The 13,045-nt window shown below is 38.4% G+C and overlaps 1 protein-coding gene across 13 annotated transcripts in view; it reads right to left on the bottom strand.

Moving 5' to 3' along the window:
- Window positions 1-1,272: 1,272 nt before the first annotated feature.
- Window positions 1,273-13,045, bottom strand: part of TSPAN4 (tetraspanin 4) — a 672,180-nt gene continuing 660,407 nt past the window's right edge. For 12 of the 13 annotated variants that reach the window (XM_048486901.1, XM_048486903.1, XM_048486905.1 and 9 more), the window contains 3 exons: window positions 12,108-12,239; window positions 10,444-10,527; window positions 1,273-9,330 (listed from right to left, as the gene is read on the bottom strand). In XM_048486901.1, coding sequence (XP_048342858.1) covers window positions 9,262-9,330; window positions 10,444-10,527; window positions 12,108-12,239 — 285 coding nt within the window. In that variant the 3' untranslated portion in view covers window positions 1,273-9,261. The remainder of the gene's footprint in view (window positions 9,331-10,443; window positions 10,528-12,107; window positions 12,240-13,045) is intronic. The other variant, XR_007243687.1, reaches the window with a different exon arrangement.

Raw genomic sequence — 13,045 nt, 5'->3', positions numbered from 1 at the left:
CTTGTTACTTGAGCTCCTTTTAACGAAGATGAAATATAGTCATGCTTATTTTTCATATAGCAAATTATAAATGGCCTTTTCTACCAACAGAAGTCATTTGTTAATGCCTCAGCCATTAAAAAAAATCAAACCGTTAAAGCCCTACATGACTTGGAACCAGGGTAACCTGAAGATCTGTCTTCTCCCATATGTTCTTGCCTGGGAATTAAGAACGCAGGGAAAATTCCCTCCTGATTGTCCCAATTAAAGATTCTTGTTTGAGGAATACACATGAAAAGACAACCCAACAATTATAGAGCCTCCTCATGAGGTACATCTGACCTTCTCATTGTCCATCTTCAGGAGACAGTTGAAGACAATTGTATTTACGACTGAATTTATATTGATCTAGCTTTTACTATTGGCAGCCCAAATTGGAATTTTTAAACTGTGACTTTTATGGGGTTTTTATCATTGTTCCTATTGTGTTTTTATGTATGTATGTATGTATGTATGTATGTATGTATGTATGTATGTATGTATGTATGTATGTATGTATGTATGTATGTATGTATTTATATTGTAAGCCGCCTTGAGTTCTGCAAGGGAGAAAGGAGGCTAATAAAACGTTTTAGATAAATAATAAAAACTAAAATACAAGTGCCATCAAAAACCAAATACTGGTTTAAATGAAATCAAAAGAACATGTTTATTGTGATTAATCTTAACTGCCATTAATTAATTTCAGTGGGGTTTCACCACAGTTAGTTTTGTGGTCACTTGTCTAGTTTGATGCATACATGTAAGATGTCTGCCTGAATTGTCGTGATCCTAATAATCTTTTAATGGCAGGATTGTCTTTCAGTCTACAAGTATGGCAGCCTTAAAACTTTGCTTGAAGAATTGTTAATGTTAGAAATAATCTTTGTTTTCTTCAAATGTGTTGACTAAGCAGTGTTTTGGCGAACGCAGCCACAGATGTGAGGCATGGCGTATATTAGATTCCCAGTGCAAGCCCTAATAATTTATTTTTTAAGTATTCTAAAAGTTGTAATGATTTTAGTGTATATTAACCGGTTTGCATGATGAAATGGAGGAAATTGCTTTGAGACAGCTATTGAAAGAGAAAAGAATTGGAAAGCAGTGAAGTAGATTCTCATAATTATTCCTTTGTACTCCTTAATTTTAAATTCCTTTAATATTTGTGTTAATATTCCCAGCATATTTTGAATGAGAGCCTAAACTAAAACCTTAATAACTAGTCATATGGGAAAATAAATACAAAAACAATAGTGCATTTTAACATTCGCTTTTATATTGTACCTTGTACAAAAACTTTTTTTTAAAACTTAGCAATGGTTCAACTGCCATTGAACAAAATTACATACCAACAATTATAGGCAAAAGTAGCTTTCAAAGATTTTATCAAATAAAGATGCCATCTGGATTTAGTTTACATGTACAAAGAAATTTAATAATTGCCTCTTAGCACAATAATTCCATAACACTTAATACATACCAAAAATACCTGCAGAGTGGGTTTTTGAGTGTGTTTATTTTATATCATAAACTAGCATGGATTGTTTTAATTTAATTTAATTCTTTCTAGCCTTAAGAGTAACAGTAATCTCAACCTGCAACACAGGGATCCACATATAATATTTTGCAGTGGATCTCACACTCTTTTGTTCTCTTTCCCTTGTCTTTTTCCTCCTCTTAAAGCACCGGAAAATCATGCTGTTGGTGTGACTCGCATTGGGTTAGGGAGCATGAAAAGATGGCTTTTTGGCATGTAAGTCAATCCTTATGCAGTTAACTGACTTAACATTATTTTTAGGGAAATGTGGATCTCTACGTAGTCCACTTATCTCCACCTATTTCCACTGATAGATCCAAAACATTAGGGTTTTGTTGACATTGTGTTGAACATTTGGCCTGTATCAGAGTTTTATTCACAGAAATATATTTCCAATTCACAACCAATGATGTCATGAAAGCAACATATGGAAGTTCTGCTGTCACTGAAAATCATAATGTGGAAAGTGGCCTTTTGATTGAGCTGTCTGTCTTGTCAGGTCAGGTTTTGACTTGTCAGTTCACACTGTGTGAGTTTGTGTGATCCTTGGGTTGATCAAATACTTCAATGATTGTGGTTTGAATGAATTAACTCATTACTGGTGCAGCTGCTAAACCACTGTATACTTCGTGCTAATGTTTAGATTTATGATCTTTGATAACTTGATATCTTGTATCTTTGTTGCCCATCTTTCATTGTTAAGCAAACATGTCCTTAGTAGTTTCCTCAGGTGCAGTGTCAGTCTAGGATTACTGGTAATGATTACCAGTCTACTGGTAATGATGCTGATGCTGTGAACTGACATGATGAAAGCACTACTGATCTTGTTCACTTACTGTCAGTGGTCGATAATATTATGTTTGGAAATGGAAACTCTCACCCACAAACCATAGTAATTGGTATGCTGATGGTACATCAATCTACATGGATGCAGACTTTTAATGTGGCTACTATATATGTTATGACAATAAACTTTGCTAATGCATTAGGGAGAAAAATTCCTGATATTCTTATTTGTTTATAATTTGCAAATTAATAATCAAACACAAGTCCTGGATGCTTATTTGAAAATGCCTACTAAACAGATGATAAACCTGATCACCTCTAACAATTATTACTGTCTATGGGAGAAAACTTGAGAAGAGCAAAAACTTGGCTTGAGTTTGGCACTCATTCGCTCCAAGTAGGTGGTCAGTGAAGTCAGAGCTTGTAATACAGATAATCAGGGATGCTCAAGAATAGAGATATGTCGTCCCCCACCCCACCCCCAGGCAACATTCTTTTATGGGGAAATTTCAGATGGGCCCTTCGCTTGATTAGTGGATCATTGTTTAAAAAGTGAAATCCTACTTCACTCAATAGACAACTGAATGTTAGTAGTTTATGTTAAGCAATCTGCTTTGGCAGTTCTGTTAATTGTAAGGGTGCAGTTTTTCAGAAAAGTCCCCTTGAGTTTTGCAGGCATTCGTAATTTTGATGGCACCTTCATATGCCAGTATTTACATAGTCTTTAAATGTCTTACATATTTTTCCTGTATAGATTTTTAGATATAACATATTTTCAGGCACCAGAAATATGAATAATGCTCAGTCTAGTGATAAACATATTAAAATAATAATTCATTTTAGGACTTGATTGAAATTGGACTCCTAAAATGTTGTGAATAAACAGTGCTTGGCCTAATTTATTTCATGAAAGTGCTGGCCTCATGCAGCGTAATGCCTATTTTCCTTTTTTACACCCCCCCCCAAACAAAATGCAAAAATGAGCAATGAAAACTTTAAAGAATTGTATCGTGTATTTTTTTCACATAAATATAGACTAAAAGTGTTTCTATATATATATATTTGACAGTTGTTTATGCATATTAAAGAATACAAAACACTTTCAGCTGCAAATTTCAATGAATATTTAATAACTTTTTAAAAAATAATGTATAGGTTTTTTCCCTTCTTGTGAGGTGCATCAAAATATACCATTCCTTTGTTGCAGCAAGAAAACCTAAGTAACCAAGAAATAGGAACAGGTGAATAAGAACAGGTACAAAATGTAAATTGAAAGAAAACTATAACTACTTACTTTAAAGTGACATTTTCAAAAGTGAAAGATTTGGGCACTGAGGAACTTAATATCACACTTCATCTGTGGGTCTTAGTATTGTTAGGTATACATTCAAGATGTATTAAGTGCTCATTGAAAAATCCAAAATGTGAATGCAACAAAGCCATGATTATAAACACACATTCAAAGGCCTAACAACACACGGTGTCCTCCCCAGGTCCTGACAATTAGATGGACACTACATGTTCCATGCTCTAACTTATTTTCCAAGTGCACAGGCCCTGATTTGGATGATGACTATGGTGTGCAGGAAGAAAGGAGCTTAAGCCTTCACCCCATTTCAGTTCTGAAATGGCCCAGGATTTTGCCTGTTGGGGAAACATATATTGATGGCTCATGCATAGGTTTCCCCAGTGGAGCAAATAGTGACTTCTGGTTCCATTTCAGATCAGGAAAATGGGGGATGCTTAAACACCTTATTCTGTGCACCATGATCCAAACTGGTCTCTGCATGGCTGGGAACTGAGGTTGAAAAATGGACGTCACCACTCACAATGGATGTCACCACTCACAATTGGTTACCAGGGCCCAGACATAACCTGTAGTTAGTCCCTGTGAGGGAAGTGTACTTATTGAACAGATAGGATTATTGTGATTCCCTGTGTCATAGTGATGCATCTTTCCCCTGATTTTGTCTGTTTTTCAAATAAAAGCCACCTCATAAAGCTGCATTTAAGTAAATGAGAGGCTGAGGGAGTGGCTGCTTCTCACCGCAGCATTTTTTCTAATCAATGTGATTTTCTCCTGAGATACTGGTTCCCGTAAAGGGGACAATTTTCAGCAGAAAACAAAGATACAGCAGGGTGAGCAGCCTTTCCACCTTTTCTTCATCCAATTCCTGCATCTGCTTTTTTTTTTAATCAGAGAAAGATGCATGTGTGGCATATTGTATCAAATGAGAACACTCATCAAGTGTAAACTTGATGGCACTCCCAGGTTTCCTCCTCTAAAATGCAAAATGAGCCTTATGCTTCGAAATTGCAATCTACTTCATGGTTATTTGGATGTTAGCCCAGTTGACTCCAATCATGCTTCTTTCCAAATAAACATGCTAAAGATGGGGCGACATGTTATTCGCATGTTTTTTTTAAAACCTGGCCTTTGTGCATTCCCAGTTCTTCTCTTTTTTTGGTCTTTGCTCCATTCTTGAAGCATAGCTGTCAAGTATGCAAAAGTAACTTTGTCATGCACAATCCTTTCCTATACAAGTACATGGGAAGACCTAACCTCATAGTTCAGAGATGTCTGTGCACAACCTTCCAAAGACGTCCTGGTGCTGTTTTTATAAGGTGCACATCCTTCCATAGCATGTATGGTCAACTCACTTTTGATGTTGTTATATACAATTACTGTGGCCAAACAGCCACACTACTGAAAGAAAAATAAACAAGTATCATAGCATATACTCTTAGATCAGAACTCTTTTGTCAGCTGTGCTGTAGGGAGCTGAACAATTCTTTACCCCCCACCACTCCACAGTTAAATAAAGCTGTGCAGCAATTGATACTTTACAGTATATTAAAGCACACAATGTATTATATATATCTATAGTAGACACAAGACGACACGGTCCCAACATAAGACACAGACAGAAACTTAAATCCACGCTCCAATTGCTTTGACTTCAATAGGATTCCAGTAAGTCCTTGGGCTATGCACCAGAAATTAAGCACCAAGGACCCAAGCCTGAATACTTAAGGGGTCCTCACCAGTTGAGCCCTAAATAGCTTTGGTCATGTGTTGATAAAAAGCCCTGTGCTTACCGTGACATGGGGAAGAGACTTCTCTGGTTTCTTCCATGCTGTTGTGAGCACCAGTGCAGTTAACAAACTTAGCTAGCAGGATGTTTGTTTAGGAGGGGAAGGAAGTTGTTCAACTTTATTACTTGCAGTGGACATAATAAAAATGTTAGTTACTTAGGAGCAAAAACATTTTAATCATTAAAAATAGGAATTGCGTGGATGCCTAATAGATTACAGCAAATGAAACTGTATTGAAAGGTCATGGATGGTGTGAATAAGCTCCTGGCATCTAGCTTTTATGGCTGGTGCTGGATGAGCTCTTTCTTTTGCTGTGACCGTTTCCACCTTAGCACCACCTTAGGCAGCGTAGGATCCAGAGGATTTCTCTTTGAGCAAAAAAAAAAATGTCACCAGCTGCTAATTTTATTTTCCTTGGCTTTAAAGGGGAAACCTATTGGATGACTTTGTCTGCTCCATCAGTTTTTAGAAAGTCGATAAGTAATCCCACAGAAAAGATAGTCTGGCAAAAATTCAGGTTTTCAGCATCTTCAGCATCCATCCATAAGGGTTGAGGGTAGGGATGGCCCCTTTCACCAGGGGGCTTCCAGGTCCGCTCAGGCGAAAGTAATGCTTGTTGCTTGCAATTGTGAACTACTTTGCTAAGAAGGGATTTTAATTGCTAGCAGTTTGTTGCTGTAGCACAAACCCTATGGATAATGTGCTGTTTACATGTTTTGTTGCTATTATTGGTGGTGAAAGGGCAACTCTTACCTACTACAAAGGGCTGCTCGTAAATTTCCTGGGGAGGGGTTGCGCTGGTGCAGCATCAGCATCCACACAGTGGAGTTACAGACTTTTAGGAAAAAACATTCATATGCAGCCAGTTTGGCAACATGAGCTTTCTTTAGAGGCCATAATATAAAATGATTAAGTCCTCTGGTGGGAGACTCCCATTCCATTCACTTCAGCAATATAACTTCTGTGCTGTTATCTGCTGAGCCAACAAGTCTGCCATGTTAATTTTTAATGATGGGGATCTCCACAAATAGATTTCATCTGTCTTTTACCTTTTTAGAAGCAATGTTTTATTAATGTGTTCATCACTCCATTATTCTGCTCTTCCAAGATGGGAACCCACAAGCTGTCAACGGGAATGCTTGTGAATACAACAGTGGTAATGAGCCATGGCAATAACTAACAGCGATGCTACTCCCACATAACAGTCACTTTGCTTGTACAGAAAGAGTACAGGAAGGAAGAAGGAGAGGAGAAATAATGTAAGCTATTGCTTAAGGACTTAATTCATCAAAGGACTTAATTCATCATCAATAGGGGAGGGGCAAAGATGGATGGGGGTGGGTAGAGTTAGTTCCTAGTTCTTCTTGTGTAATTGGTTTATGCACCCCATAACTATCAGCAATAGCCCCTTCAATTGCCTATTGCTCTTTTTCACATCTTGGTGTCATGGTGTGGTAGGATTACGTTCTAGTTTGATGGTCAAATTTTTGGACCATAGTCAATTTGGTGGGCCAGGATAGAGATTAAAGCCTGCCTAGTGATAGTGTCACCAGCAATGCTCATGTACATAGGAAACAACAAGATGCTAAATGTCCTCAGCCCTTCAGTGATGTCATGGTGTTGCAAAGATAAACAACGCTCATTAGTCCATTGGCAGTCATTTATAATTGACCACAGCCCTGATTCAGGGGGCTCAAGTCCTCTATAGTCTTGTATTGAATTAATCATGGTATCATGAAAATGGTAGTTTAAATAAGTGTGCTAGGCAGTGGTGGGATTCAAATAATTTAACAACTGGTTGTTTACAAGCACCATTTTAACAACCGGTTCTGGCGAAGTGGCACGGACCTGCTGAATCCCACCACTGGTTCGAGGGCTTTTTAATAGTGTTCTCATCAAATTATGGTTTGCAAGATTCTTTGGAGGAAATCATGACAGTAACTGGCATAAAACAAGACCGTGAAATAGAATTGACATGTATACTCTGCCCCACTGCAAATAGTTACAGTTATTGATGCTGGAGTCCATGGAATGAAAAAGACTAAATTGCCGCTCAGCTCTCACACCTTTCACCTTACCACAGAGTGGCATTAGACTGACTTGGGACCCCTGGTAACAGATCCTTGCTTGAAACTAATCCAACCTGGAGCTTGGCTGTGCCTCAGAGGCAGGAAAGATAAAGCAGCCTTTTCATGGGTGTGTGTGTGTGACCTTGATTTAAGTCCATTTTCTTATGTCATTAGGCTGTCTATGAATTTTAATCCTTCAATAATAGATACTCAATGACTAATACTCCGCATACAAATAAAAGGTAGAAAGGAAGCTATAAACACTTCTTGAGTTTTACTTTAACTAATGGGAATGTTTTCTTCAGACACTGTACATTAGGGTAATTACATTAGTGCCAGCAGTCAGCTGTTTAGCAGGAAGGCGAAAAGGTTCAGGGGAAGGAGAGAAATTGTATTTGGATGGAATTTATTCCTCAGACAGCGATGGCTACTAATCTATCAGGAGATTCATTTGCCTCTGTTCGCTGGATCTGTGCAACAGTGTTTACAGTCTGGCTTCAAAGTCTACTTTGACACTGAGAGACCAAAGTATGGTATGAAATGATTGCCTATGTAGAGTTGCAGTATTCACATATGTTAATTGGGCTACCTGTGTTTCTTAGGGGGGAAATTATGAATGGTTCTTACTCTGCCTGGAGACCATTAGATTTAGTTATTGTAAATGGTAGTTTTCTGCTCACAAAACAAACTTAAGCCATTCTAATTCATGGATACTTCCTATGCTCGGTGAGTCCCATCCTATTTGGAATTGAAATTATCAGAGAACAAATTAATGTAATAGTATACTGGTGACAAGTAGCTGCCAGCTCTGTATGGGTCCGCAAGTCTGGAAAGGAGTGACACAGAATAGCTTGAAACAGAAATGACATTTAAAAGCAAACCCAGAGGAGAATGACAAAGACAACTACTCCTTGTTTACTGAAATAGAGAACCATCCAAAGTAATTGTTTCCCAATGGCCTAATATTTTATTTTTCTTTCTGAATGTATGGTCCCATGGAATAAAAAACATGGAAAGTCTCTCCCTGCTTGAGAAGGAAGTCACTAGACTATGTTAACTTTGTTTTAGAGTGGTCTATGTATATGAATATATTTATATTTTTATGTAAATTCCCACCCATTCTCATTTGCATGCCACTATTGATTTAGGTTGTAAGATCTAAACATAGACCAGAACATCCTGCTTTTTCATAGCTAGCTTCAGAGAGCATGAAACCACTGCTTTAAACAGAAAACTTCCCTGAAGCTGTCCCATTCCTAATGATAAAATCTCAAGAGTTCAGAAGCACGCTCCTTGATCTGACGCTCTATTTTTCTGTAAGGACAAACTGCAGTAAAATTATACTTCTGAGTTATTCTGCATCCTGTACATCCATGCTGACAAATAACTTTCCTCTATATTTCTATGATTTGCTGGACCCAATAGGCTAGAAAATGTCTATCGACTAGCAGCCTCTAGGGGAAAAAATCTTAAACAGCCTCTTTACTCTTATCATCATCCGTGCAAAAGGGAGCAGTTTCATCTTTCTTAAAAGTTTTCTTGTTACTTAGAGAATTTTCTTTTGCTGAGCAAATCTGAGTTCCTTGATGTTTCTTTTTGTCCTTTTGTACAATGGTGATTGATAAACTAGGGTGATTCACAAAATCTCTAGGGAGGATTGAACACAGTTTATTTTACATAGAAAAAATGAGAATGAAGAGTCCTCTTGCATCGTGTAGGGAGGAAAGATGGGGCCAGGTGATTCAGAAATTATTCTTATGCACAGTAGGTATCTGCCTTGACAACCTGACAGTACATGGTCATTGCAAATGTCAGTCCAAGAATCTGTAGGCACAAAAGGAAGTCTTCATTAATTCATGTCATAGCTTCCTAATTCATTAATTCATTAATTCATAGCTTCCTAATTTAATAATCAGATGTCATAGTATAGCTTCTCTTTGTTTATGACATGTTTTAATATTATTCTGTTGATTGGCTGAATAATGTGTTTAAGAGAAGGAAGAAAATAACAAAATGGCATTGCCCAGCTTCAAATATCTGTTCAGGCTTTTGTATGAAAATTTTCATTTTTCATAGTGGCAGGTTAATTGAATTCAGTGGGAACAAGGGATTTTTTTGAGAGTCAAATCTGGCTTCCCCAACCCGGTTCTCATAACACCCATGCCGCTGGGAACTCAGCAGATTCGGGCTGCAGCACTGGGGAAAAGGAGGCTTCATCCTTCTTCAATACCATTTTTCTAACCCAAAATAGGTCCAATGGAGAACTACTTTTGTACTTCCTGAAGGAAGGGTAGGCCAGTCAATCTTCCTCAACCTATCCTACCTCATATGATTATTGTAAGCATAAAATGGAAGAGGGAATAATGATGTGGGAAGCCACTTTGGATAAGATGGTATGAGAGTTGAGGCAGGGATCTATAGTCTGCTCTCAACAAATCTTCCAGCTTGACCCTTACTGTGACTAACTTCCTCTGAGTTAGGGCTCTGGAATAAATGCTCTCATAAGGCTTACACTGCCCCTTATCCCTAGCTAAAGAGAAAGTGAGCAAAAGACTGGTAATCAGCCATGTTTTTCCTCTTGCCCTTGAATTTGCTTTTGCATCCCCCCTCCAATTGTGTCAATTAATATAAAGAAATTTATATAAATCATTATGCATTGAATTGTCTCATCTTGCAATGTGTAGTCACAAATCCTAATCCTAAATAACAGAAATAAAATTGAGCAAAATTTTTAAATCATCCATACACAAATAACTGATGGCTGCAGGTGTACCTGCACACAAAAAGCTGAAAGTATTAACTATTACATTGTTGATTATTGTAATTTTTGCTAGAACACTCAATAATAGTAATTAGTTTAAGACTAAATACATATAAGGTGGAGAGTCTTCAAAGCAGACATTACTGATGCAAGAAAAGGTCAGGACAATACTGTACCTGAACCAAAGCTGTACACAATCCAAAAATCCCCACTGCTAGCAGGTTTTCGTGAAGCCATATTTTCACTGTTTCATAGCAAGGCTAAAAGAGAAAGAGTGAAAACAGAGGACAGAATACTTATTTACACAAGAACATCAGTGTTTGTTGTGTTTGAAATCAAAAGACACAAGTAGAAATGGAGGAATCACATCAAACCAGGTAATGGGAGGTTTTGGTTCAGCATTCTGTTAAATATGCAAGATCACCGTAGAGTTTGGCTTGCAACAAAATATAGTTTGTTGCAGGCTCAGAAAGATTGTATCTGAAGATAGAATGGATGGATGCTGTGGGAAAGATGTGATAATAATAATAATACAAAAAAATGAAAAAAAAAATAATACAAAAAAATGAAAAATTTGGTCTGGTTCCCCCATCCCCAGCATATCTTAAATACCAATAAATTCAGTAGTAGATCTTACTTTTCAATTAGGGCAGGAAGGAATGTGTTATAAGCAAGTTAATATCCAAACCAGAAGAGTTCAAAATATATTTGTTGTTGTTGTTATTGACAAAAACAACAAACACATTTTATCACAACTGCTGGATCACTGGTTGGTGTTGGTCTTCTTTCTGCTTTGAGTTGCACCCTGGAACATAGGAAGATGTGGTGTAAAATGTTTGCATTTTATTATTATTAAGATTAGGGTGAGTCGCCTTATTAGGGTGAGTGAGCATGGCAAATGATGTTCACAGTGGATAACTAAAAGACAATGCAAACTGGAAGAAAAAATCCTAACTTTAAATATATGTTGACAGGGTCTGAACTGGAAGAGATTGAGAAGGGGAAGAAATCTTGAGGTTATAGCAGATATTTCAGTGAACATGTCAACTCAGTGTGTAGCATCAGAGAAAAAAGTCAAACTCCATATTGGGGATTATTTGAAAAGATATGGAAAACAGATACTGTAATGCTCTGAATATAACTGCGGTGTGGCCTCATTTGGAATACTGTGCGCAGGTCTGCTTGTCATATCTCCAAAAAGGTATTGCAAAGCTGGAAAAAGTACAGAAGTGGGCAACCAAGACGTTTAGAGGCATAGGACACCTTTCCTACGAAGAGAAACGGAACCATTTGGAGGTTTTCAGCTTAGAAAAAGCCCCCTTTGGGGGGGGGGGCATGATTTTCAAAAATTAGGGGATAAATAGTGGGTTGTACTTTTTTGGTTCAAATAACCATTTTTTAATTACAAAACACTTTAGCCCTCCAAAGAAGCCATTATTACAAAAGCTGAGATCAAAGAAGTGATGAACAAATCATGATGGACAGAAACACAAATCCTGCATTAAGCTCAGGTCTTAGCGTTTGCCATTTTGGGGACTGGGGACAAGGGCTGAGCCAGCCATGCCCTTCTGTTCTTTCCATTCCTTAGGAAACAAAATAGTTCACGTTCAAAGAACGGAGGGGAAGCAAAGGCATTTTATCTTCCCTGTATGTCACTCAGTCATTTGAGAGATCACTGTGACTCATCGCAATCTGTTGATAGAGCTTGGTCATGTGTTGGGATGAAATAGCTTCATCTGGCACCTCTGAAACATTAGAACTGTGCCCTTTCTTCAGTAGAATCAGTACGATCCTAACTGAGGCTTGGTTAGCATAAGCATTAATTTTGACAGCTACTTACTGCTTTCCACCAGGTCCCTGGGGAGTGAAGCCCACAATTCTCACTGAATTCCAGGCAGCATGAATCTGGCACCTGTGTTGCATTGTACACTTCAAACCAATCAGTGTAGTTTGACACTCCGCAGCATCTGAACTGGAGGGGAAAAAATCAATTTGACAATAACATTTTTTTACAAACAAAGCATAGTAGGTTTGGCACATGGGATGGAGCCAGTGGGTGTCCTTCACATTTTACAAAATACTACCTCAGGATCTGGAAGGGTAAATTATTCTGGTAGGATTACTTGGTGGAAATCTTTTGGGTGAATTCAGGCATTTATACTTGAAATACTTGCATGGCTTAAGTTTATGGGATTTGTCAGTGGCATATCGCCAAGGGGGCAGGGGGCACGGACCTGGCACGATGCACCGGGCACGCACCGGAGCACGGACGTGGCGAGTTAGGGCGCACATGTGCCACAGGCGCAGTTCCTTCTTGCTACAGCTCTGGGATTTGTCACTGAATTCTTCAAATTCTTCAACTTCAAATTCAACTTCTGAGTTGTCACAGACCTATGTGGCATTCAGCCTTTTAGGCTAAGATTGGCTGGCCCCCTTGTGCTACTGAAGCAGCTAAGCCAGTGGTAGCCAGAAGGCCTGTGAACCCTCTTCAGATCCAAAGTAACATTAGTGCAGAGCACCTGCTGACTGATGGTACTTGAGGATAGGTGACAGTGGTACTGGATTTCCATAAATTCTCTCCATCTTCAGGTGCTGTAAAAAAGGTGAAAGAAGAAGGCGTCGCATGGAAGCAATGCCCACTAGAATCCTAGAAACTCTGGTGACAGAATGGCTCCCACTGAGTTTTGGCTGTTCTGTTGAGGAGCCAGTTTGACCAGAGGGTGTGACCCAATGGATGACCCAAGCACTGACAGACTACCCATCAGGTAGGCAGAAAAT

This window comes from Sphaerodactylus townsendi, linkage group LG02 (genome assembly GCF_021028975.2).
Source record: "Sphaerodactylus townsendi isolate TG3544 linkage group LG02, MPM_Stown_v2.3, whole genome shotgun sequence".
Lineage (NCBI taxonomy): Eukaryota > Metazoa > Chordata > Lepidosauria > Squamata > Sphaerodactylidae > Sphaerodactylus > Sphaerodactylus townsendi.
Note: the sequence above shows the minus strand (reverse complement) of the source record. Positions and strands in the feature narration are given on the sequence as shown.